General features: G+C 41.8%; 1 protein-coding gene across 1 annotated transcript in view; it reads left to right on the forward strand.

Moving 5' to 3' along the window:
- The first annotated feature begins 14311 nt into the window (after window positions 1–14311).
- xgb (x globin) overlaps window positions 14312–25488 on the forward strand; it is a 112217-nt gene continuing 101040 nt past the window's right edge. The window contains exon 1 of the mRNA XM_039768270.1: window positions 14312–15258. Coding sequence (XP_039624204.1) covers window positions 14999–15258 — 260 coding nt within the window. The 5' untranslated portion in view covers window positions 14312–14998. The remainder of the gene's footprint in view (window positions 15259–25488) is intronic.

Genomic DNA, 25488 nt, shown 5'->3' on the forward strand with positions numbered 1-25488 from the left:
AGAAACACACAGATAATAATAATATGATCTCTCTTCAGCCTTTCAAAACAGATAGCTTTAATACGTAGTACACATTATAATGATAATAACGATAATATTTCAAAGCTAGTGGCAGATCACAAAAAAAAATGTTCAAAAAGTAATTAAAATGAACAATGGTTGAAATAAATTCTTTATCTCCCATTTGGAGAAAAATCTTTTTAATAATTGTCTTTAAGGTTACCTGAAATGATTTCACTATCCATCCTGTGATTGGTGCTAGTTTATATACTGCCAGTTATTAACTTTAACATGATAAGCCTAAAATAGAGTAATGCCAAACTGTATAAAACAGTATCACGTAACTATAATACATCTTGTTCTTGATCTGTGTCCAATAAATAAATAAATAAAAATGCGGTATGCACAGGTACTGTCATGCATGCGCATGAGGTATGTAATACAGCTCTGGGAGACATTAACATAGGAGACTGTCTTTACTTTTGTTTTGTAATATGCCAAAGAGCACTTCATTTCTTTTATGTGTTTTTTTGTCAGTATTAAATGACAAATGGCAAGGCTGGAACCCCAGCATTCTGTGGGACTCAGCATAGTACAAAATCATTAAAATAGCATCAGTTCATAAAAGCATGCTCACAAATTCAAAATGTAATTTTCTTTTATTGGAAACTTGAGCATTAGATCAGCAGAACAGAGACACACCTTCATAAGTAGAGGGACGAGTTGTTGCTAAACCCTCAGAGATAGATAGATAGATAGATAGATAGATAGATATGAAAGGCACTATATGATAGATAGATAGATAGATAGATAGATAGATAGATAGATAGATAGATAGATAGATAGATAGATAGATAGATAGATAGATAGTTGCTATCTATAGCTTATGCCTCCTCCAGACCGCGAGGGGGCGCCCGTCCTGTTTATGTTGGGGGCCTCGGGTACAGGGCTTGGAAGCCCAGCCCTGTAGGGGCCCGTGGCCACCGCCAGGCGGCACCCCAATGCCTGCATATCCCTGGAGCCCAGCACTTCCGCCACACCAGGAAGTGCTGGGAGGAAGACGACAGGGACACCTGGACGGCTTCGGGCGCAGCGGCACTTCCGCCACACTGGGGTGTGGCTATGACTGATTGCCGGGAAGCAGCTGGAGCCCATCCGGTTCCCATATAGGGCCGTCTCCCTCCAGTCAGCAGTGGATGTCGGGTGGAAGAGGACAGAACTGGAGAGAGGACGGGAGGCGGCCAGGAGAAAGGCATTGGACTTGTGTGGCCTGGACATTTGGGGGAACGGTGCTGGAGGCACTGGGGGTGCACGTGAGCACAAATTTGTAAATATTATTGTATAATAAACAGTGTGTGGTGGAACTATGGTGTCCGTCTGCCTGTGTCCGGGTCCCAGTTTACAATAGATAGATAGATAGATAGATAAATAGATAGATAGATAAGGCACTACAGTATAGATAGATAGATAGATAGATAGATAGATAGATAGATAGATAGATAGATAGATAGATAGATAGATAGATAGATAGATAGATAGATAGATAGATAGATAGATAGATAGATAAGGCACTACAGTATAGATAGATAGATAGATAGATAGATAGATAGATAGATAAGGTACTACAGTATAGATAGATAGATAGATAGATAGATAGATAGATAGATAGATAGATAGATAGATAGAGCTCAGTTTTTATCCCATGACTGCGCTACCCCACTCTCAACTTGTACTTTTATTTTCCCAAACAATACATTATTGTTTGGGAAGGTGAAGTATTGAAGTAGAAGGTGGCAGGAGCTGCTCAAGGGTCCAAGTCTCTCCAAAGAATACAGGCAGCTAGTAAGAGGGACAGCTTCTCTGTTTAGTGTGCACAGGAGAGGAAGGCAGGAGATATTTGGAGCACAAATACAGCAGACTGCTTGGTAAAGTGTTGACGGTCATATTATAATATGCTGTAGTGAATGCCCAGAATTCCTTGTATTTGCAATGTAGTGATCAAAATTTCATCAACTACCTGGTCTGCCTAAAATACTTGAAACTTTAAATATAAAAAATCTGAAACAGCGTAAGCCACCCAAATTCAGGGTGTTGATAAGAAATATAATGAGGTAAAAGTACATAATAAACAAAAATAGCTGCTTCACATATTTAAATTTTTTAAACGTGTTCTTCAATTCTGATATTTAAAGTCAATATTTTCATTGTTCACATTCTGGTAAAGGTCTATAGAAGGTTCAAAAAATTAAAAATGATATCATATTCTTAGTCACTGACCTTGAAATAGTCTAAAATGACTATGTTTATGTATGAAATATGAAGTTTTTCCATTTTTATTTTTATTTGAAGAAAATAACATTACTCACAATCAACTTATACAACAAATGACTTCATAGTCAAACTAGAATAAATAATGAAAAACCAGCAGAAAGTTAAAAAAGAAAGCAGGAAGAAAAACCAAAAAAAAGAAAAACCAAATAAAATAGAATTGAACCGCACCTGAGAGAAAGGAGAAAGAGGGGAGAGCCAAGAGCAGGGGCAGAAGTAATTTGAAAAGAAATCCTTTTCGCCGATATAGATGCTTATTCTAAAATTTTAATAATAAAATCTTGCTGTATTATAAAAAAAAAAAGTTGTGAACAGATCCTCTAAGTGAGAACTTGTTTTTTTTTCCCAATTTCAAATAGTACAGAAGATCAGTTACCCACTGACTTATAACAGGTGAGCTGGGATTCTTCCGGTTGAGCAAAACAAGTCCACACGCTAATAGTGTGGTGTCGGCCATTACAATTGATTTGTCCATCTTCATGTTAAGCCCATCCAGGAGCCCACCAAACACAGCTATGAATACGTTTGGAGTGATTGTGACACCAAGGCTCTCTGATAGGCATTCAAAGATTTTGGTCCAGAATCATGTGGCCCAGTGAGCCTGGAGCGAGATGGCAATGTTCACAGGTTGGATCTTGGCCTGGATGCATTTTGGATAATTTGTCATTTTGAACTTTCTGGGAGTGGCTCTTAGAGTGTTAGGATCACCTGCAAAGAACAACATATCAAAACAGCATTCAATTCATGATGAACGTCCACAAAATAACATAAAATGACACTTCACATACCTGCTGTAATGAAATCCTGGGGTCAGTTGAAGTGGCATGCAAAACTTGAAGTCCTTCTGATGATTTTTGCTGAAAACATCTATTGGTTTACTCTTCATCATGAAGGTGTCATTTTATGACCAAAATATGGTCCTAAAATGGCCTCCAAATGAGGACCAAAAACAGAGGGAATTTCAAAAGGCTTGATGTCTTCCATAACTGGACATTAACTCAATTTCAAACAGAATACTTTATAACTTTTTTTTTTGTACTAGTGAGTCAGGCGAAAAAATAAAAACATGTACGTGATTTCAAAGCCTGATTTCAGTATCTTACATACATCTTGTCTATTTTATTTAAATGTACAGTCATGGTTGAATGACTTAACAATGACCAACAGTGTTGCGTTGTGCAAGTTCACACCTCACATTAACTCGCTCAAAGTTCAGTTTACACAGATTAAAATGAATAAATTCACGTTCGAAGTTCACCATTTCAATTTTGAACTAGTTCATGTTCAGTTCATTTTGTATTTTTTAAGGAGTGAGAATAAATTACCTATGAGTTTACTTTTTCAATTTTGCTTGCCTTATATTAGGCTATTAAAGTGTTCTTGAATAAAATACAATAATTATGAAGACTTTTTTTATTTAAATACACTTTATTGAGTTATACCCAGCAACAAACACATATAACCATGTATGCTAATATCCTCCCGGTCAAAAAATAAATTAAATAGCAAGTATACATATAAATTACCGTGTGACACAAATGGTGTCTGTAGAACCAGCGTGTAAATGAACTCACCCATTACGCCGCCAGTCAAAATTCACGTCACAAATTGCATGTGCAATGGGGAAAAATATAAAGTGGCCTCGCAAAGTACAACGCTTTCCTAAAAGCGAAAGCAGAGCTTCACCACATGCTCGTGTCAGTGGGGTTGCAGCTTAAGCACAAGCAGGCAGACACAGACAGTGCCTATTTGATTTCACATTATTTTTTCCGAATACAAAACAAATGGCAAAACATTCGTAAGAAATAAATATTCGTAAAAATCCACTATTTGTGTTTATTGGATTCGGCTCCACCCTGACATTACAGGGTAAGGCAAAACGTTTAATCTGGACCTAAACCAGCTGCTGAATATCACATAAAACTGAACTCGCTCACGTTCAAGTTCTTCACTACGTTAAGTTCACCGTCCTTAGAAAAATGAGTTTGATCAATGAACGCGCTCTTTTGAACTAGCTCATGAACAACACTGATGACCAATATGACTGTTGATTAGAAAGTTTGAGCAGATAGTCTAAATATAACCCCATCAAATCTCATGAAGTATTAATAACAAGAAGTTTTGTTAATATTAATATGTAATTACACATGATAGAGATGAAACAGAGCACACAACTGTATCAGAAATGGGAAACAATATTACTTACATCCACACGACAAATAATGAATCTTTAATAAATATTGTCATGTTTATGAATTTATAAAAACTAAGATATCAATACATTGTTGATTTTGCCTTTATTATAGGCTGACACAGTTAACTAGGCTGTGCTGGTAACGGAAAACACAAACTTGTAATAAACTTTAAACACACATAAAAGAGCTCTCAACGGCCTGAACGGATCCTTTACTGCCATGTCTTCAGGTTTCTCCTCACCTTGCATTTACAGGCTGTGCAGTTTGGAGGCATTCTGTCAAAGTTTCAGGTCAGATTGATGCGCCTTTAAAATGAGAAGTCGATTGCTCCAAGATGCCCAGTCTACTGACGTGCCAGCCTGAAACATCTGTGTGTGTGTGTGAGAGTGTGTGACTGTATGTGTGTGCGTGTGTCTGTGTGTGTGTGTGTGTGTGTGTGTCCATATTTCTTTTACAAATCTAATGCAGTAGCTGAACCACAATTGAATATGCAGCCATTTTTCAATTTAAAATGAATTCACAGCCAGGTCACTGTTAGGTAGCTTGGTGGCCCGATGGTTAGCACTGCTACTTCTCAGCTCCTTAAGCCCATGTTTGAGTCCCAGCTTGGTCTCTAGCTGTGTTGCGTTTGCACCTTCGCCCTGTCTCCTTGTTTCCAGTTTCTCTCATTTTTCACTTTCATATATCATAAGCATGTTTGCTGGATTGACTATTAATTTGAAACTCATCTATGAATGATTGTTGGCATCACCCTCCTGCTCTGGATTGTCTCCAGGCCTGTGTTTTAGTTTGCCCAGGTAGGTTGTGACTTTCCTAGATCTTAAAATGACATTAAGCTGGTTTAATAATTTTAAATAGATCGCAGTTATCCTATGTATTGAAAATCAAAACATTTCCATTTGTAAGATTCTGGCATGCAATTCCAATTTTATGAATTTATAAGGTCCTTAGTGTCAGGTGCACAGAATACACTGAAATTCTTAACCAATGTGTTGCCACTGTCCGGCTCCATGATGAGGGAGTATGACCATCTCGTCTTGAAACCTGTCTTCCATACTTGAAAAATCTCAGATCATACTTCTCATTAAAAGACAAACAGAAATTGGAAATCTGACATTTCAGATGTTGAAACTGCTACTCACGAACAGTCTTTGACAGAGACGACAGTACCGACATCTGCCTCTGTACTCAGTGGCCTTCAAAGGGTCAAAAAACGTCTTTATTTAATAAGTTGTAAGCACAGAGCATTAAAAATGTTCCTTTTAGATTGTTTAATTTAGCTCAAGGTCATGCATGACTCGGATTGTTTCCATTTTGAAATTATTATCATGTGCTATCATTCCCCAAGTGACCCATTTAGTGCCCTGGCTTCACTGCAATGCCGTCTTTAAATATATTTCAAGTAGATTTTTATTTGATTTGTATTTGAAGGACGTCCAACGAACAGAAATTCCTCCCATCCATCTTAATTTAAACATACTTACTTCTATTCAGCCTGTCCTGTAGTGGTGAGAGACAAAAGAAAGAGCCAGACTTGATGGGTCATCAGTCCATTGCAGTCAAAGGAAACTCATAAGACAGAACTGCATAGAATTCTATTAAGGCAACCATCTGAAAGTCACTACACAACATAACTGTCATGCTAAGCTGGAGGTCACGTTAACATTTATTAATTAAAAGGAAGGAAAAGACATAACCAAAGCACAGGAAAAGGTTAAATACCAGATGATCAAAAGCACAGCAACCAAAACCAAAAGAGGAGACAAGAATCAAGCCAAAAGCCCAGCAATGACAGGTAAAGTGGTAAGCGCAAAAGTTTTTCAAAATAAAGGTTTTAGGAAACCATTAACTTGGATACAGAAGTCTAAAGTCTGTCACATCATAAGCAACGTGTCACGACCATCAAGGGCATGCTGCTTACAATGAGGAAGCAGTTCTACTGAAGGGACTACAAAATGGTGCCTCCTGATAATAAGCAAACATGACAACGAAAATGGCCCAAATATGAAATGAAATTGAAATTACGTTCTGTCACGCACTTGTTCCTAGAGGACAATTTAAGGGCTCTGATGATGGTAATTTTCTGCGGCTCCAGGGGTTGGCGCTCTGTAATAATGCATTTTCTTTTCCTCCCTTTGCAGGCCAGAAGATTGAAGGCTTTTCCACTGCTGACATCACTTCCAGTGTCCATCTGCCTGGACCTGCCTCTTCCTGTTGGAAACAATCATAACGGCAATGTGGTAGATTGCTGGGGTCATTACCTGGCTGGGATGCCTGGAGGGACCGGAAAGGGACAGTAATAGCTTCCAGGTCACGAGGGGGCAACCGCCCTGGACAAAGAGAAGACCACGGGAAAGGGACAAAGAGGTTCTGGCCTGTTGGGAACCGTGACCACCGCCAGGGGGCACCTTAAGCCTCGTTGGACCCACATAACTGTCACTTTCGCCACACCAGGCAAGATGGTGGATGAAACTGCCAAGGATGCCCAGAGTGCTTCCGGTGCAAAGTGCATCACTTCCGCCACACCGGGAAGTGCTGCCGGAAGATTGTCAACAGCCACCTGGAGCACATCCGGGCAGGAATAAAAGATGCTGCCTCCTTACAGTCGGGGAGCCAGAGTCGGGAGTGGGAGTAGGACAAAGCTCCCAGGAGGAGAATAGAGGCGGCCAAGGACTGAGATATAGAAGTCAAATTGTGGTGATTGAATTGCTGTATGTATTGTGTGTTGTTCAGGACTGTAAACCTGAGTTTATTGGTGCTTAATAAACGTGGGCATTTTATAAAGATGTGGTTTCTGACTGGTGGTGTCCGGGCAAGTTTCACAACAGTCAGAACCAGACTCTAACTCTGAAAAGACATTTTTGCAATGCTTGTTAATCATGTTTTTTTTTTTTTAATTTCAGTTATGCAGGGTGTCACAAGAATGAGTCAAAGACATCATGAAGGTTTGGGGCAGCCACCCATATATTGTTCCAAGGCTGCAAAATAGGTTTAAATTAAAACAGAGATGTTCACAGATATGAGTTCAAACCAGGTCTGAGGGTATGGCAGCAAAGATGGTGTCTTTATTAGGCAGTACAGGAAGTGACGTCATCAGTGCCAGAACCAGAAGTAATGCCATCGGAGGCACTAAATCCAAAAGTCATCATCAGCACCGGAAATGGAAGTATTGTCATTGGAGGCACAGGCACCAGAAGTGATATCATCGGAGACGCGGGAGCCAGAAGTGACGTTGCCATTGGCGCCTGAACCAGAAGTGATGTCATCAGAGGCACCGGAAGTGGAAGTGACGTCATCAGAGATGCAGGAAGCAGGTGAGATTTCCTGAGAAAGATCTACAAGGAACTGAGAGAGACAGTCAGTGCACCCTGCCGCACCCTGGTCTGGCGTAGAATTATTATTACTCAGGCCCTTTAGCTGCCTCCTACTCGCACGTGTGTGACAGGGGTTTGCCTATTAGTGGCCCAACCCATCATATCATTTCTGTCTTGTTCTTACAATACATAATGAAAGACTGATAATGAAAGAAATGGATTTCTTAAAAAAAAACACTAACTTTTACAAGTAGCAAAAATTTACACCGGGTGTTACAGACTCAAATCAAATGCATGTTTTTATTATACAGTTATATGAAAAAGCTTTGGAACCCCTCTTAATTCTTTGGATTTTTGTTTATCATTGGCTGAGCTTTCAAAGTAGCAACTTCCTTTTAATATATGACATGCCTTATGGAAACAGTCGTATTTTGGCAGTGACATTAAGTTTATTGGATTAACAGAAAATATGCAATGTGCATTATAACAAAAATAGACAGGTGCATAAATTTGGGCACCTCGACAGAGATATCACATCAATACTTAGTTTAGCCTTCTTCTGCAAATCTAACAGCCTCTAGACGCCTCCTATAGCCTTTGATGAGTGTCTGGATTCTGGATGGAGGTATTTTTGACCATTCTTCCATACAAAATCTCTCCAGTTCAGTTAGATTTGATGGCTGCCAAGCATGGACAGCCTTCTTCAAATCATCCCATAGATTTTCAATGATATTCAAGTCAGGGGACTGTGACGGCCATTCCAGAACATTGTACTTCTCCCTCTGCATGAATGCCTTTGTAAATTTTGAACAGTGTTGTGGGTCATTGTTTTGTTGGAATATCCAACCCCTGCGTAACTTCAACTTTATGATTGATGCTTGAGCATTATCCCGAAGAATTTGTTGATATTGGGTTGAATTCCTCCGACCCTCGACTTTAACAAGGGCCTCAGTCCCTGAACTAGCCACACAGCCCCACAGCATGAGGGAACCTCCACCAAATTTGACAGTAGGCAGCCAGGTGTTTTTCTTGGAATGCGGTGTTCTTCTTCCGCCATGCAAAGCACTTTTGTTATGACCAAATAGCTCATTTTTTGTCTCATCAGTCCAAAGCACTTTATTCCAAAATGAATCTGGCTTGTCTAAATGAGTATTTGCATACAACAAGTGACTCTGTTTGTGGCGTGAGTGCAGAAAGGGCTTCTTTCTCATCATCCTGCCATACAGATATTCTTTCTGCAAATTGCACTGAATTGTAGAATGAAGTACAGATACACCATCTTCAGAAAGATGTTCTTGCAGGTCTTTGGAGGTGATCTGTGGGTTGTCTGTAACCATTCTCACAATCCTGCGCATATGCAGCTCCTGTATTTGTCTTGGCCTGCCAGACCTGCTGGGTTTAACAGCAACTGTGCCTGTGGCCTTCCATTTCCTGATTCCATTCCTTACAGTTGAAACTCACAGTTTAAACTTCTGAGATAGCTTTTTGTAGCCTTCCCCTAAACCAGGAGACTGAACAATCTTTGTTTTCAGATCTTTTGAGAGTTGCTTTGAGGATCCCATGCTGTCACTCTTCATAGGAGAGTCAAAGGGAAGCACAACTTGTAATTGACCACCTAAAATACCTTTTCTCATGAATGGACACTCCTGTCTATGAAGTTCAAGGCTTAACGAGCTAATCCAACCAATTTGGTGTTGCCAGTAATCAATATTGAGCAGGCATTCAAATCAGCAAGATTACAAGGGGACCCAAATTTTTGCTCAGCCAGTTTTTCACATTTGATTTAATTTCATACAACTAGATACTGCTTCAATAAAAATCTTTGCTTGGAAAACATCTCAGTACTCAGATGTTCCTATGAAATGAAAGACATACCACTGTTATCTTTTTTGTTGAAAGCAGAATAAATTATTATGCAGGCTGAGAGAGGTTCCCAAACTTTTTCATATGACTGTATAGTAGTAATAATAATAATAGCAGCTCACTACTCAAAATGAGGAGAACCCGAACTCAAACCCAGAACCTTTTGAGTAGGGGACAGCAGTTCTTACCTCTGCACCAGCCAAGCAGACACGTCGACTTTGTGTGAATTGATATTTGGGCTTAGGTTTTTACTCATTGACATCAACATGTAAATTGAATGATTTATTTTTCTTACATTATATTCTTGAATAAAAGTGCACTTGTTTTGTTATATCATTTGTGAACATGTTAATTTGATATTTGGACTTCTGTCTTCACACATTATACACTTCACGTCAGCGTTTTGTTATTATTACTATAACATGAAAAAAGTTTCCGTTTTAGTTATGTGTTCGACATTTCCTGTCATCCTACATTTACTCAAATCATTGTAGAAACGCAACACACATGAAACGTATGTATTCCAAATAACGATAGCATTTACCCTTTTCAATTCCAGACACCTCACGCCCAGATAAACAAACTTCAGCTGCATCGGTTGGAGATGGGATAGCAGGCTGGTTGCTGCCAGTGTGGCTGACACACTTGCAAAACAAAGATGCTGATGAAGAGGTGCAAAGGAATTTAAGGTGGCCCAGCACTACGACTTTTTTCATACTGTAGGCTTCATGAATTCTAGTGTTAAAGTCACGACATCCTTAATAAATTATTTTTAAAAACTAACAGGAATAGCATAAAAGCCTTGAAATAAATAATTAAAACATAACATTTGTAGAAACATAAAGGGGAAAATAGGGTCACCGTAGGACTAAACAGTGAGCAAACATTAATTAACAGATGTATGTATAAACCCTCCATGGTAAGCTTATGTTTTGCTGGCTAGTTCCGAACAAGGCCTCTAGATTCACCCCAAGGTGTTTTCTTCACCTCAGTTGTGTCCAACATTAACGAGTAACACACTACTTCATGCTGGCAACACAAGCTCTTTTTCTCTGTAAAGCGTATGTTAATCTCAGCTGAAGTGAGTTAAAACTCTCTTAAGCTATCCAGAGGTGGTCTCTTGTTTGTGATTCATGTATTTAATTATAGAATGTAGAATCTTGAATAACAAGAGTTTGTAAGTAATGGCAACAGACAAGTCTTAGGACCCCCCTGCATCTCTCCACCAAAAATATAATAAAAGTGACAGCATACACAAATCAAAAAAAAAAAAAAGTAACAGTCTTGTCCCACAAGTGCATCACACAATTTCAATAACCACACAAGCAATAAAGAAAACACCTCAAATGGAGGAGCCTCCACAGTAGGGTAGCACAGCATGTTGCCACACAGGATCGGGCAAAAGAGACGGGCACTCCTCCTGAAAACCAAACCTGTCTGAATAAATCCAGCAAAAGAGTAAAAAGTACTGTGATAGGCAAGACAGCCAAAGTGGAGGCAGACGCATGTTCCTCGGCTCACAAATTTTGAAGTAATGGCCTGCTTTTTGGAATCAAAACACCCACAAAATGTAAAGCATTTTAATGGTTCAGGTGACTGACAGCTCAGCTGCCAGTCTTTTAACTGTCAAAAAACAGTCAGAAGTGCAGACCACTGAACTGTTCAGATCAGTAAAGGTGTCAGAGGAGAACATTTTTGTGAAGTGGGTGGTTTTCTTTTTCTCTTAGGCAAAAACAGGTTGTGGTGGACAGCTGGGGGTTTGTGATGGGTCCACAGCTCGTTGAGCAAAGGCCATTCATTTTAAATAATCACCGCACCCGAGGCGGCTTCGTGGGGGGGGGCGATGTTGTAGCGAGCCGCGGGGCAGTCGTCGTTGTGGGCGTTTTTCACCGTGTGCACAGGTGAGGAACTGCCCACATCCGTGATTGCTCCCGTGGCTAATGCTACAGATGGAATGGCCCCTCACGTTTTAAAAGAAGCGCGAGTTGGTTTTGCGGGAGGGAAAAGAAACGATCAGAGAGAAAAAGGAAAGGAAAGAGGACGGAGGTTAGAGGGAGCGAGGAAGCATGCGGTGCAGGAGAGACAGACACATGGAGCGTGCGTGTGGTGAGCGCGCGATCGAGCGCTCATGGGCAGCTGCAAGGAAGCTGGGTGTTAGGCCGACACCCAGGCGCTTGAGTTGAGGTTGCTCCCGCTGAGCGACCATGTAGCGGGAGTGATCAGGTGAAAGCGACGGGCCGCAGAGAAGCCGCGGAAAGGCAGCGGAAGTCGGGAGACTTGGTGGTTGGAATCCCCAACGTGAGCGACCTGGCCGTTGGTGGAAACCAAGTTCTCCGAGGCTGGGATGAGTGCCATACCGGAGCCAGGGTTCGGGAGGTCTCCAGTCTCATGCGTGTGTTTCAGGAGGGCAGCTGCAGAGACCGTCTTGCCTGCTGCTTGGCCCAAACGGGATAAGCAGGTGAGACGCTAACAAACGCTAATAGACGATGCACCGGATTTGTTTGTTGTTTTAAGACTGCTTCCTAGAGAAGATTTTAACCTCTTGTTTTAAAGGATTGTCTTTTCTTATTGTTGTTTTAACCTCCACGTTTTTTTTCATTTTATGGATTTATTTATTGAAGAACTGCACTATTTATGGGACACTGTTTTTGTTGACTGTTTTAATAAAAGCACTTTTGCACTTTCTACCTTCCCCTTGCTCAGTAATTTGCCTCCATTGACTAGCTCACTCGGTTACATTATCAACGGTGTTGGGTTCAAGGGTTTTCAAACAGCCAAGGGAGTGTGGAGCCAGAACCCACATCGTCACAGGGTTATGCCCAGCTGGGGCGCCTGGAAGGACCGGGAGAGGGACCATACAGTTAGGTCCATAAATATTTGGACAGAGACAACTTTTTTCTGATTTTGGTTCTGTACATCACCACAATGAATTTTAAACGAAACAACTCAGATGCAGTTGAAGTGCAGACTTTCAGCTTTAATTCAGTGGGTTGAACAAAACGATTGCATAAAAATGTGAGGCAACTAAAGTATTTTTTACACAATCCCTTCATTTCAGGGGCTCAAAAGTAATTGGACAATTGACTCAAAGGCTATTTCATGGGCAGGTGTGTTCAAGTCCGTCATTATGTCATTATCAATCAAGCAGATAAAAGGCCTGGAGTTGATTTGAGGTGTGGTGTTGCATGTGGAAGATTTTGCTGTGAACAGACAACATGCGGTCAAAGGAGCTCTCCATGCAGGTGAAAGAAGCCATCCTTAAGCTGTGAAAACAGAAAAAACCCATCCGAGAAATTGCTACAATATTACGAGTGGCAAAATCTACAGTTTGGTACATCCTGAGAAAGAAAGCAAGCACTGGTGAACTCAGCAACGCAAAAAGACCTGGACGTCCACGGAAGACAACAGTGGTGGGTGATCGCAGAATCATTTCCATGGTGAAGAGAAACCCCTTCACAACAGCCAACCAAATGAACAACACTCTCCAGGGGGTCGGCGTATCGATATCCAAGTCTACCATTAAGAGAAGACTGCAGGAAAGTAAATACAGAGGGTGCACTGCAAGGTGCAAGCCACTCATAAGCCTCAAGAATAGAAAGGCTAGATTGGACTTTGATAAAGATCATCTAAAAAAGCCAGCACAGTTCTGGAAAAACATTCTTTAAACAGATTAATCCAAGATCAACCTCTACCAGAATGATGGGGAGAAAAAACTTTTTGTAAGTAATAATTATATTGAACACAAATACATGTGGAGTTTGCATGTTCTCCCCGTGTCTGCGTGGGTTTCCTCCTGGTGCTCCGGTTTCCTCCCACAGTCCAAAGACATGCAGGTTAGGTGCATTGGCGATCCTAAATTGTCCCTGGTGGGTGCTTGGCGTGTGGGTGTGTGTGTCCTGCGGTGAGCTGGCACACTGCCCAGGATTTGTTCCTGCCTTGTGCCCTGTGCTGGCTGGGATTGGCTCTGGCAGACCCCTGTGACCCTGTGTTAGGATATAGCGGGTTGGAAGATGACTGACCTTTTCCCTAATTTTTGTAACCTTCACTTCTCAAAAACTGGTAACGGAATGTGACAGAGCAAATATGTTGCTAGATTTGCATTCAGCACCCTTAAATCTATAAAGGACAGTTAAAATCTTTGATGGGATCGAAGAAAAAATAATAATAATGAGAAGATGAAAAGAAGCATAGAGATGTGTAAATTACTTAAGAAGAGCACGGAAGCATATCCCCAAACCCCTTATTGCAGTCAAGGCCGGGGGAGCAGGCGCCTATCATGACAACTTAAAGAACTCAATAGGTGTCAATGCTCGCTAGCAACCAGCCCAGAACAAACACACACCCACAGGGCCAATTTAGATTTATTAAACTACACAAGTCTTGGAAAAACACGCATTAAGGAACATTTTAAATGAGAGCAGGGAGAGGACGTGCCAACTCCACGCAGACCTGGATCAGTGAGGGATGAGTGCTAATGGCTGCGTCACCCACCCGTCAATAAGCTCCATAAATCCACATAAAAGTTCTCAAATATGCAGTCTTTTTTAACAAAGCAAATATTTATAATTGAAATACTTAACACCAAAGATACGTGAGAGCAGCAGACGTACACAGAAATTGTGGATAATGTCTGTCTGGAGCTTCTGCATTGCGCTTACAAAGCTTCGCGCGGTCCAAGAGGTTTTAGTCCAATCCAATGGGCTTTAGAGTGTGCTGATGAGATACCTGCGCTCTTTAAAAGTGAGTCACTGAGGAGATTCAGTTTTACTTTTATCACCAGAAGCGAGTGTCACCGAAAGTAAAACCATTCTATGAGATGAGAAAAAAAGGGAGCGATTTGAACTTCCAACGAAAACGATAGCGTTGTCAACAATCCCCGACAGAAAGCTGCGCCCTCCTTCCCAAGCGAAGTTCGTGTGTGCCTTTAAAAGTATGGATTGATGGTTTAATATCTGGCGCAGCCTCCTGGGTGTGTGCGCGTGTTCCATGGGGGGTGTCCAGGCGATGGAGTAAAACGTGCGCTCTCTCTTCACGTCCGCGTCCGTCTTCTCCTGCCGTCGACTTCGCGGTCGCATTTGGATTTTTAAGTAATTAAAGGTTAAAGAAAGAAAAGAAAAAAAATCAAATTTTAAGGTGATTCTAAATAGGAATATCACTACTGTTTTCCTTGGAATAATCAAGGCGCTGTTTGGACGAATGTCTCGTTGCTTTCATTGGTGTCCATAGAGGATCGATATCCCTTTCTTAATTATTTTTTGATAAATTCCGACTTGATTTGTTCTCCTCGTCGAATTGGTCATGGGCTGTGCGCTCTCTGGGACTGGAGTGAATCTGAGTAAAGCTGCGCCAGAATCGAATGCAGCAGGAGCAGCTGGTAGTCACTGCGATTCAGAACCCGCACCCGTCTCCGGGACCGAGTCCGACAGCGTGGACGGGACGATGGCTCGTTCCAACCCGGAACCTTTCCCCTTGTCGGAGGCGCAGAAGGAGCTGATCCGGGAATCCTGGACAATATTACACCAAGATATAGCCCGAGTCGGAATCATCATGTTTATACGGTAAGACGGGTGATTATTCGAGGGAGGGGGAAAACAACAGTTTTGCAAGTGGACATGTATTCTGTAGGATCCGGTGTAACGGCTGAAATGTTATCAAAGTAATGATTATAACCGTTATTTTATAAAATCAACTATATATGTTTTGTTATTTAATAAAGGTGTATATAATGGTTGAAGAATGCTTATAATATTACATTTTCAGCCCCATCCAAATTAAGGGTGGCGGGTTGGAACCCGGCAGGAATCGGGACAAGGCCAGAACCATCCCACCATCCCAGGACGGGGCGAAATCTCCAGTTAGACCCCAATGGTGTATTCCCTTGCTTGAAGCTAATTTAGAACCTCCAGTATATGTTTTATTATTCATTTTTCGTTGCATATTAACGCAGGCACACGTTATCACCTGCTTTCTGGTCTGATTCTATTTTCGTATAAGCACTTCAGATATCGACATTGCATAGTGTGACAACTCAACCGTTCAATGGCTCAACAATTCCGTCTGTTGTGTGAAAAAAAAACATTTAACAGTTATTCCGCAAGCTGTTTTGATTTACGAGACGCTGCAGACGAAAATTCAAGTTATTTCTTGCGCTGCACCCTCCAAATATTTTTAAAATCTGCTTTTTGTAAAGGTTGCGAGGATTCGGAGCCTACCCAGGCAGCATTGGCTATAAGGCGTGGACGGAGCGCCAGCTTTTCGCAGGGCGCACACTCCTACTCACTTCTTCCGTACGATTTGGAAACGGCAATTGGAGTTCGAAGAAAAGGAGTTTGAACAGTAAGAAGCCCATGCAAACATCTGGAAGACCTTATAGATATGTACTGCTGCTGGGTTTTACACGCCACCGCTCGCTCCCTATTCAACAAATGCTTTATGTGACAGCACAGAGCGCGAGATTTGCGACAACCCATCAGCAAAATTCTCAAAACATGAATTCCTAGTTTACAGTCACGGAAGTCCGAATGCATTACGGTCGCATGACAGGGACAGCCCGTGAAGATAACATCGTCAGGTACAGATACATCCCCGCAACCTTTGGAACTGCCAGCTTCCACACACAGCGCCAACCCCGGCATGGTATCTATCATTTTATTTCTTATTTTACAGCTGAAGTTTACTATAGGTGCTCATCCATTCACTCAGCGAAGCATGGACTAATCTGCGGTGCTCGGTGCGCGAAACGAAAATGTAAGGAACACACCGCGGCCGCGAGTCAGGAACGAAGTCTGTCAGGGGTTTAGCAGGAGGGACAGGGGCAGGTAGGGTGTCACTTGGGGAAATTTTATTTACGTGCGTGTTTATGCATGCGTGTATTCATTTTAAAATGAGAATAATGATGTTCACTTGCACAGCCGAGTGGGCGTGTAGCTGACCTGCCGTGGGAAGTGAGAAAGCGGAAACTTTGACCAGCTTAATTTAACACAAACTGATCGCATTGTGCGAGGGCCTCACATCTAGCTTTTTTGTCTTCAGATTGCTCCTTTTAGGCAGAATCGCTTAAATGTGGAAGCTCTTTGTCACTTTGAGATACTGAGATCGATGATTACAGATACTGTCAATTGACAACGCGTGCTGCCTCACGATTTACAGCATCGTCAATCCATTAGGCGACTCAGAAGGCCGCTTAGGGTGCCGTTTATGAAAGTTAAGGACGGTGACCGGCATCGGTCATCGAAGTGGACTGGTGAACGTGCGCTATGAACACCGAGGGGCACCGTGTTAGTAACTAAAAGGACGTGCGACAGCCTACGTCTCCCAAACCTCTTCCTTCCAAAGTGGTCTTCGACCGGGACATTGGTTCCTGCTTTGCACCCAATGCTGCCGAAATAGGCTGCGACTTCCTGTGGCGCTGCTGTGGAGTGTATGAATTTGAAAATGAACGGATGGCTTTGCCTTTCCTATCTATCTATCTATCTATCTATCTATCTATCTATCTATCTATCTATCTATCTATCTATCTATCTATCTATCTATCTATCTATTCATTGGCTCATAAATCGAAAGTTTCCTTTCTTTTGAGGGACGAGATAACCGTTACTTGTAGGGTGCCTGTACTCACTTACTAACATCTAAAAACAGCTTTACAAATTCTTTGTTTGATCCTAATAAACCTTACCGAGCACCAATGAGACTTGAGAATAGATGCTGCCTGCAGAGCCAGTCAGCAAGTCAGTAACTGCTTCCTAACAATATCTTAACAAAGGCTCTGCTGGTGTACCATGGTGATAAGTGACTAACAGAAGCACTACAGAAAGCCCTTCAGACCCCTCGTCTAGAACGTGAGCTCCAGTCTTTGGCACTGTAAAGATGCAACTCCCTTCATAACAATGTTGGGGTATATTTGACCTCACCAGCTTGTTGCAGGGCGGTTTATAGTTCCTCACAAAGGTGTCCTGATGACTATAATTAACTGGGCCCTGTCCGTCCTCACTAATATAAATAACATTTTGAGAAATGACACGATGCTGCATCATTTTAGGTGCACATGAAGGGCTGTACAGTAGGACAATGTCAGCGGCCACCGGGTGATTTTAGATAGCATTACCGAAGGCCCCTCGGTGAGTTGTATTGGCCACCGCTCGTTTGTTTCTTCTGGATGAGCTTGCTTGCTGCTGCGGGTCTGGAGGCGGCAAGATTGGGACGTGCAATAAAAGTTTTAAAGACTGCTTTTTTAAAATTTTTGGCTACTTTTCTTGCCGGCTGAGGAGGTGCAGTTAATCGGGCATAAGAAGCCATGAGCAGGATTCGGGGGGTGTACGTGAGCGTGAACTAGCGGCGTCTGGTGAACAGGTGAGCGTGCACGCGCTTACGGTTAACTCCCTGCTTTAAAGGGGCACGGGACGCGTTACAGGGGAATGGGTGACCAGTTCCTTTGTCAGCTGGTTGCTAGAGGAACTTATAAAAGAAGTGGAGCCTGTTAGAGATTGAATGTGCTGGGAGTGCAGCACCCACATGGAGCAATAAATGGGTGGGTGCTTTTTCACAATTTTTTTATTTTGCTTGAGATTGTGCAATTTTAGTATGTTTTATAAGCTACTGGGTTTATCTTTCATCATTTTGCTACATGCACTTTTTCGGACTATTTTAGCAATTTATTGCACCATAAAATGCATCGTTTTTGTCAAATTGCTCCTCTGCGTCTGCCTCTCGGTCCCTCCATCAAGGACCTGGGGTCTGTCAGTTTTATGTGATACAGATCTGACAGGCACATAACCTTACACCTCCTGACGTAAATCTTGATCTGGTGTTTGTAAAGTACAAAAAAAAAATGTATGAAAGTTCATTTCAAGCTGAAAAATGAAATGAATGCTGGAAAGTCAGCGTTTCAGCATTTCACATCATGTATGTGAGGTGAGGAAATGGTGAGCAGTCCAAATCAATTTAGTCTGGCCTAGCAACAAGTCTCCAGCTGCAATGAAATGACAAAGAAGTAAACCACACCATCATCTGCATAACTGAACACATGCATTTGTTTGAACACACAGTAGAATGGAACGATTTCAAAGTGATTAATATAAGAAAAACATGATGGCAGGTTCCGGCTTCCAACAGCACATCAAAAACATTAGCATTGCTTTTATTAATCCCAACATAAGAGCAGGTGCAATCTGAGGGTCCTGTGCTGACCAAGGTGGCAGAAGGATGGAGACAGACTAAGTGTGTCCCAACGGGTACCAAATGAGGTGACTGGAGCAAAAGTGAAATGGTTGGCCGCGTTCAACAGTGTCTCCATCCTGCTGTGAGACCCAGACACAGAGAAAGAGTGCTGGGATTGGAAAGAAGGAGCAAATTCTGATTTTATTTCTGATTTTAAATATTTATCACATTTATTTATTGGTTTTATCTTCACTGCACTATTTTATGGTCTATTTATTGAAGACTTTTTACACCCTTCTTACTGGGCACCATTTTCATTCAATAAACACACTATACTGCACCTTAAGACTTGTGCTGTGTGTTGTCATTTGTCCTAGCCCATCCTCGGTTATGACTATCGACGTCCCAGTGGAGCAAGCCATGGCTGAGTGCACTGGGAGAAAGAAAGAAAGAAAGAAAGAAAGAAAGAAAGAAAGAAAGAAAGAAAGAAAGAAGTTTTGTGCGAGAAACTTGTATCAAGGTATTTCTTAAAATGGGTTTCCTGAACTAAGAAACTGTGTATTTGTAGTTGGGTCAAGACTTTTAGGCTTTGAGGCGCCCCTTAGTGGCCACAGAAGATATGTCCATTAATATAACTAAGATTTGGACAGCTGACCATGGAGGAAAGGTAATGAAAATCCTAAGTCAGTGGCATTCTTGACAAAAATAAAACTCTGGAGGATGCAAAGTTAGTCAGAGAAAAGTCATAGGCCATGCCACTCTTCTGATGACCCTGGCAAACCAGTCAGCCACCCTATCATGGGCATTTTACAACTGTGTAAGTGTGTGAGGTAAAGACACGGCATTTCCTGTGATTTTCAGTCGTAGCCTTCATTTACATAACCTTCATGACCTTCAGTTATAGAGTGTGACATCCCCAGTGGCTCAGTCATAGCCTTCTGTGACTCAGCATGACAAAAATGAAGCTAAGCCATAAGAGTGACCTCTTGTAACAACCAGTGAGTGCTCAGACAGAAGCACAATCCAGGAAGTAAAGAGTCTCTTTTGGATTGCGTGCGATTTATACCTCAAAAGAAAAGGCAGAAAGACTTGTCAAGACATCACCTGAAGTCATTATACTTGGAAAATGTTGTAGGTCCACTGGCACCGTCAGGCAGCATATTAATTGACTGCCAAAATGCAGAGACTGAAAAGTCACAAAGCACTCACGTAATTTGTTCTTTCTTAGTCGTGAGATATGATGTCCTCAAGGCAACGAGATTAATCAGCTGCAATCACTAAGTTTGCCGAGCTTTCCAACTCAAATTCATGTAGTGTGCCAGCCTAATAGGAAGATTAAATCCTTGGATCCCGAGACACCCACCATCACTTGTATCACTTGTGGTTTTCTGAAAACAGCTAAGAAACTGTTGTGCAGTGAATAGTGCAGTCTATTTATGTTTCCTAAAAGCCTGCTAGCTTAACTTTTAAATCCAATTATGCATCAAATTTATGTGCCCATTTTTATTTTTACGAAAGCCAAAGCGGTCTTAGCAGCATTGTGTATAGGGTAGGAATTCTAGTTTGCCAGTCTCTGCATATAAACCAATGTCCTGGAGGACATAGAATGGAAGCCATTCCGGCCAGGATGAATGGTTTTATTACCCAGTCAAGAGGGCCTCATAGTAGATAGTATCCATGGATGGATGGGCATTCTGGGGTGGAATTGCGTGTGTACCCTTTCCCCGTCAGGATAATATAATGGATGGACAGAAGGAGACCACTTTCCACGGCCATGAGTTCCCCTAGCATAATGCGTGGCAGCATCCTTCTGGTGAATCACAATTTCCCGGTCGAGATATTATAATGGATGGACAGGATGAGACCACCTTCTGCAGCCATGTGTTCCCCTTGCATGATGGGTGGCAGCATCCCTCTGGTAGATGTCTCATACATACAAAAGCAGGGCAATTGCAGTCCTGATGGGTGGCCCTGCTGTGTTTCTTGGGAGCCACCAGAGGGACTTGTGGAAAGGAGGATTTTTGGTTTTAGTAGGGTTCTGGACGTGCTTCCAGAATGCAACATGGTGTCACTAGAAGTACTTCTAGATCTGGCATAAAAGAAGCTGCTCCGTCTCACCCAAGCAAGTTGGAATCATGTGAGGAGAAGGAAAAGAAAAAAGGAAGTATCATTTATAGTGGAAGATCCTGTGTAAGGTATTTCTTTAAAATAAATACTAGGAACCTAGGACTTGAGTCTGTGGAGTTGTTTTGGGAGTTTAGGGGTGTGAGATGCCCCCAACAGGTTACACTATAGTTGTGTTGAACATAAGAACCTTTACATATATTAGGAGACTATTTAGTCCATCATGCTTGTTTGTTCAGGTATGATCTACGCTGTCCCAAAATCTCATCCAGATTCTTCTAAGTTGTCATGTTTCTGCTTCAGCTGCATGTCTCAGTCATTTCTTCTAGATTTCCACAACTCTTTGCATAAAGAAATGCTTCCTAGCTTCGATCCTAAATGCACTTCCACTTAATGTCCACTGGTGTCCTCAAGTACGTGATTCACCATTTAGTAGAAAGAAATCTGCTGGATCTACTTTATCGATGCCTTTGAAGATTTTGTAGACCTGGATTAGATCCCCACATTGTCTCCTCTGCTTGAGGATAAACAGATTTAATTCTCTGAGCCAGTCAGAGTAGGACATGTCCATATCGTCCTGGGATGAACCTGGTTGCTGACCTTGGGAAGGTGCTCAGTAAAGAAAAGCACAATAAAAAAATAAATGATGCATGTTCATTTCATTTATCCATCTGACTTCTGAACCTATTTTACTCAATACAAGTTGGCAGAGAGCAGGGGTTCTATTTCCTGTGTAAGAAAACCAGATTGGACAAGATAAAGAGTTGGAGTACCAGCCTGATAAACTCCATTTAATAGGCCAGCCTAATAGATTTAACACAACAGCAAATTAGATGTTACATGGCTGTCTGCTGTGCTGCTACCTACACTTAAAGAAGACGAAGTTGTTTGCCCATAGACTGGATGAGGGATGCTAGGTCAGTCAGTTCTATCATGGATCCAGCCCAATATCCTTCCGACTACACCAATGCAAGAGAACCAAACTGGACAAGATGAAGGGTTAGGGCACCACCCTGGTGAACCCCATTTAACAAACAAGCCTATTAGATGAAGTAAAAGTGGAAAACAGTAAATAAGATTAATTGGGGGCATCACAGGTCTGTTGTTCTCAAATAAATCAGTCCTGGACTAAGAGTCCAGTTTCATCAGCTGTGGGATCCTAACTGAAAGCTGACTCCTGGTGGTTGCTATTTTTATGTTTTGTTTGAGATGGAAGCTTTGTAACATTAGAGCAAATGCTGTCAATGTTCTTTTGTAGGATCATCCTGTCTTCTGAGGGTAAAAAGAAAGGAGTTATTGACAGCACTGACCCATGGTGAAGAGGTGAATACATTCCATATAAGACCTCTGAAGATGCCCCCTAAAAGCATGTGCCAGACACATGAAAGAGCTAGCTAGGCTAAGTCATAAATTGAATGGGATGTCAGCCCACAAGAAGGCACAGCTATACACCCAAACATACTCGTCACATACCCTGCCAGTTCAGTGCCAATGACCTATCTGAAATCCCATCCTGTAAATCTGGAACACCCCAAGAAAACCTAAATGAGAAATGGAGGGAGAATCGACCCAGGCTGTCAGGACAATGTAAAGAATTGTCATGTCAAACCCTATCTAAAGGTGCCTCTACCTAAACCTTTCATGGGTAGTACAGTTGTTAGAATTTTTATCGCATAATCCCTGAGTCCTGGGTCCAAATCATGATGCACACACTTCCTGTATGAAGATTGCACAGTGTCTTTGTGCTCTTCATTGCCTCCCACATGGATTTAAATACATGAATAACAGGTTGATTGCTAAGTTTGAGTTGCCTATTATGACTGAAATGTGTGTGAATGTGCCGTAAGATGGGCAAGTGCCACAACAGACATAGTAATAAAATGCATTATTACAAATGTTTCTGATGTGCCATCTGTTGGAATTATGAAAGCAATGAATATGTCTCTGTTATATGCCATTTGGTATGGGATTCATAAAAGCAGTATTAATGTTTGTGATGCACCATCTGTTAGAATGATAAATGCAATGTATTTTATCACTAGAAATGTTTGTGATGCACCATCTGTTGGAATGACAGAGACAAAGCAACTGGATGGACACACATTTTAACAGGCACTTATCCTTTTATTAGCTACAGTATGTGTTGAAGACAGGTAATAGAAAATTATATATATATGTATATACAGTACATCCGGAAAGTATTCACAGCGCATCACTTTTTCCACATTTTGTTATGTAACAGCCTTATTCCAAAATGGATTAAATTTATTTTTTTCCTCAGAATTCTACACACAACACCCCATAATGACAACGTGAAAAAAGTTTACTTGAGATTTTTGCAAATTTATTAAAAATAAAAAAACTGAGAAATCACATGTACATACAGTAAGTATTCACAGCCTTTGCTAAATACTTTGTCGATGCACCTTTGGCAGCAATTACAGCCTCAAGTCTTTTTGAATATGATGCCACAAGCTTGGCACACCTATCCTTGGCCAGTTTCACCCATTCCTCTTTGCAGCCCCTCTCAAGCTCCATCAGGTTGGATGGGAAGTGTCGGTGCACAGCCATTTTAAGATTTCTCCAGAGAGGTTCAATCGGATTCAAGTCTGGGATCTGGCTGGGCCACTCAAGGTCATTCACAGAGTTGTCCTGAAGTCACTCCTTTGATATCTTGGCTGTGTGCTTAGGGTCGTTTTCCTGCTGAAAGATGAACCGTCACCCCAGTCTCCCAGCTCCTGGCGCTGAAAAACATCCCCACAGCATGATGCCGCCACCACCATGCTTCACTGTAGGGATGGTATTGGCCTGGTGATGAGCGGTGCCGGGTTTCCTCCAAACGTGACGCCTGGCATTCACACCAAAGAGTTCAATCTTTGTCTCATCAGACCAGAGAATTTTGTTTCCCATGGTTTGAGAGTCCTTCAGGTGCCTTTTGGCAAACTCCAGGTGGGCTCCCATGTGCCTTTTACTAAGGAGTGGCTTCTGTCTGGCCACTCTACCATACAGGCCTGATTGGTGGATTGCTGCAGAGATGGTTGTCCTTCTGGAAGGTTCTCCACTCTCCACAGAGGACCTCTGGAGCTCTGACAGAGTGACCATCGGGTTCTTGGTCACCTTCCTGACTAAGGCCCTTCTCCCCCGATAGCTCAGTTTAGATGGCCGGCCAGCTCTAGGAAGAGTCCTGGTGGTTTCGAACTTCTTCCACTTACGGACAATGGAGGCCACTGTGCTCATTGGGACCTTCAAAGTAGCAGAAATTTTTCTGTAACCATCCCCAGATTTGTGCCTCGAGACTATCCTGTCTCGGAGGTCTACAGACAATTCCTTTGACTTCATGCTTGGCTTGTGGTCTGACATGAACTGTCAACTGTAGGACCTTATATAGACCGGTGTGTGCCTTTCCAAATCATGTCCAATCAACTGAATTTACCACAGGTGGACTCCAATTAAGCTGCAGAAACATCTCAAGGATGATCAGGGGAAACAGGATGCACCAGAGCTCAATGTTGAGCTTCATGGCAAAGGTTGTGAATACTTATGTACATGTGCTTTCTCAATTTTTTTATTTTTAATAAATTTGCAAAAATCTCAAGTAAACTTTTTTCACGTGGTCATTATGGGGAGTTGTGTGTAGAATTCTGAGGAAAAAAATGAATCTAATCCATTTTGGAATAAGGCTGTAACATAACAAAATGTGGAAAAAGTGATGCGCTGTGAATACTTTCTGGATGTACTGTATATATATATATATATATATATATATATATATATATATATTTATATATATATATTTGCGATCTCTTGTCCAACCTGTACCTTCAGTGTCTTTCCTTTGTATTTGCGTGCATGTAAATATCTCCTCACTGGTGCTCCCTTTCTCGAGCGCGTTCCCATACAGCCTGCTTCTCAGACTCATTATTTTCAAGGCACTTTTCTCACCTCCTGTCTGGTCTTATACGTGCCATCTTTGAATGTGACAAACTTAGCATGATTTTACAGGCTTGCATTAATAGTAGTTTTAATGACGTTGAAGTTTAGAAAGTTTAGTATGGATGTTACAGTGGTAACACAGAACTGTCATTCATGTCTATCTATCTATCTATCTATCTTGCTGTCTGTGTGTTGCTCGATTAGTGCTGTCTGGGGTGGGAGTGTTTTGAGTCGGTGGAAGCCGACGGGCGTCGACGTCTCTGTGTAAGCCTCTTTTTTCTCTTTTCCTTTTTCTTAGAGATTTGTTTTAGAGTTATTGGTGTTTTTTTGATAAGTTTTTTTACTGTTAAGACGCGGCTTTGGCGGTTATCGCCATGGCCGTGTCCAAAGGCGGGCACCTGGTTTGTTTCCAAAGGCGTTTGAAAGTCTTTCACGCCGCCATGGCGCTAAGGTCCTGGTGGACCCTCAGGTTTCTGCCGAAGCTTGTGTGATGGGAGTAGGGAAAATAGTTGGTTATAAAAATGTTCTATCAGCAAGCAGAATGAATAAGGCTGTAGTCGTCTTTCTAAACGACG

This window comes from Polypterus senegalus, chromosome 11 (assembly GCF_016835505.1).
Source record: "Polypterus senegalus isolate Bchr_013 chromosome 11, ASM1683550v1, whole genome shotgun sequence".
Taxonomy (NCBI): Eukaryota; Metazoa; Chordata; class Cladistia; order Polypteriformes; family Polypteridae; genus Polypterus; species Polypterus senegalus.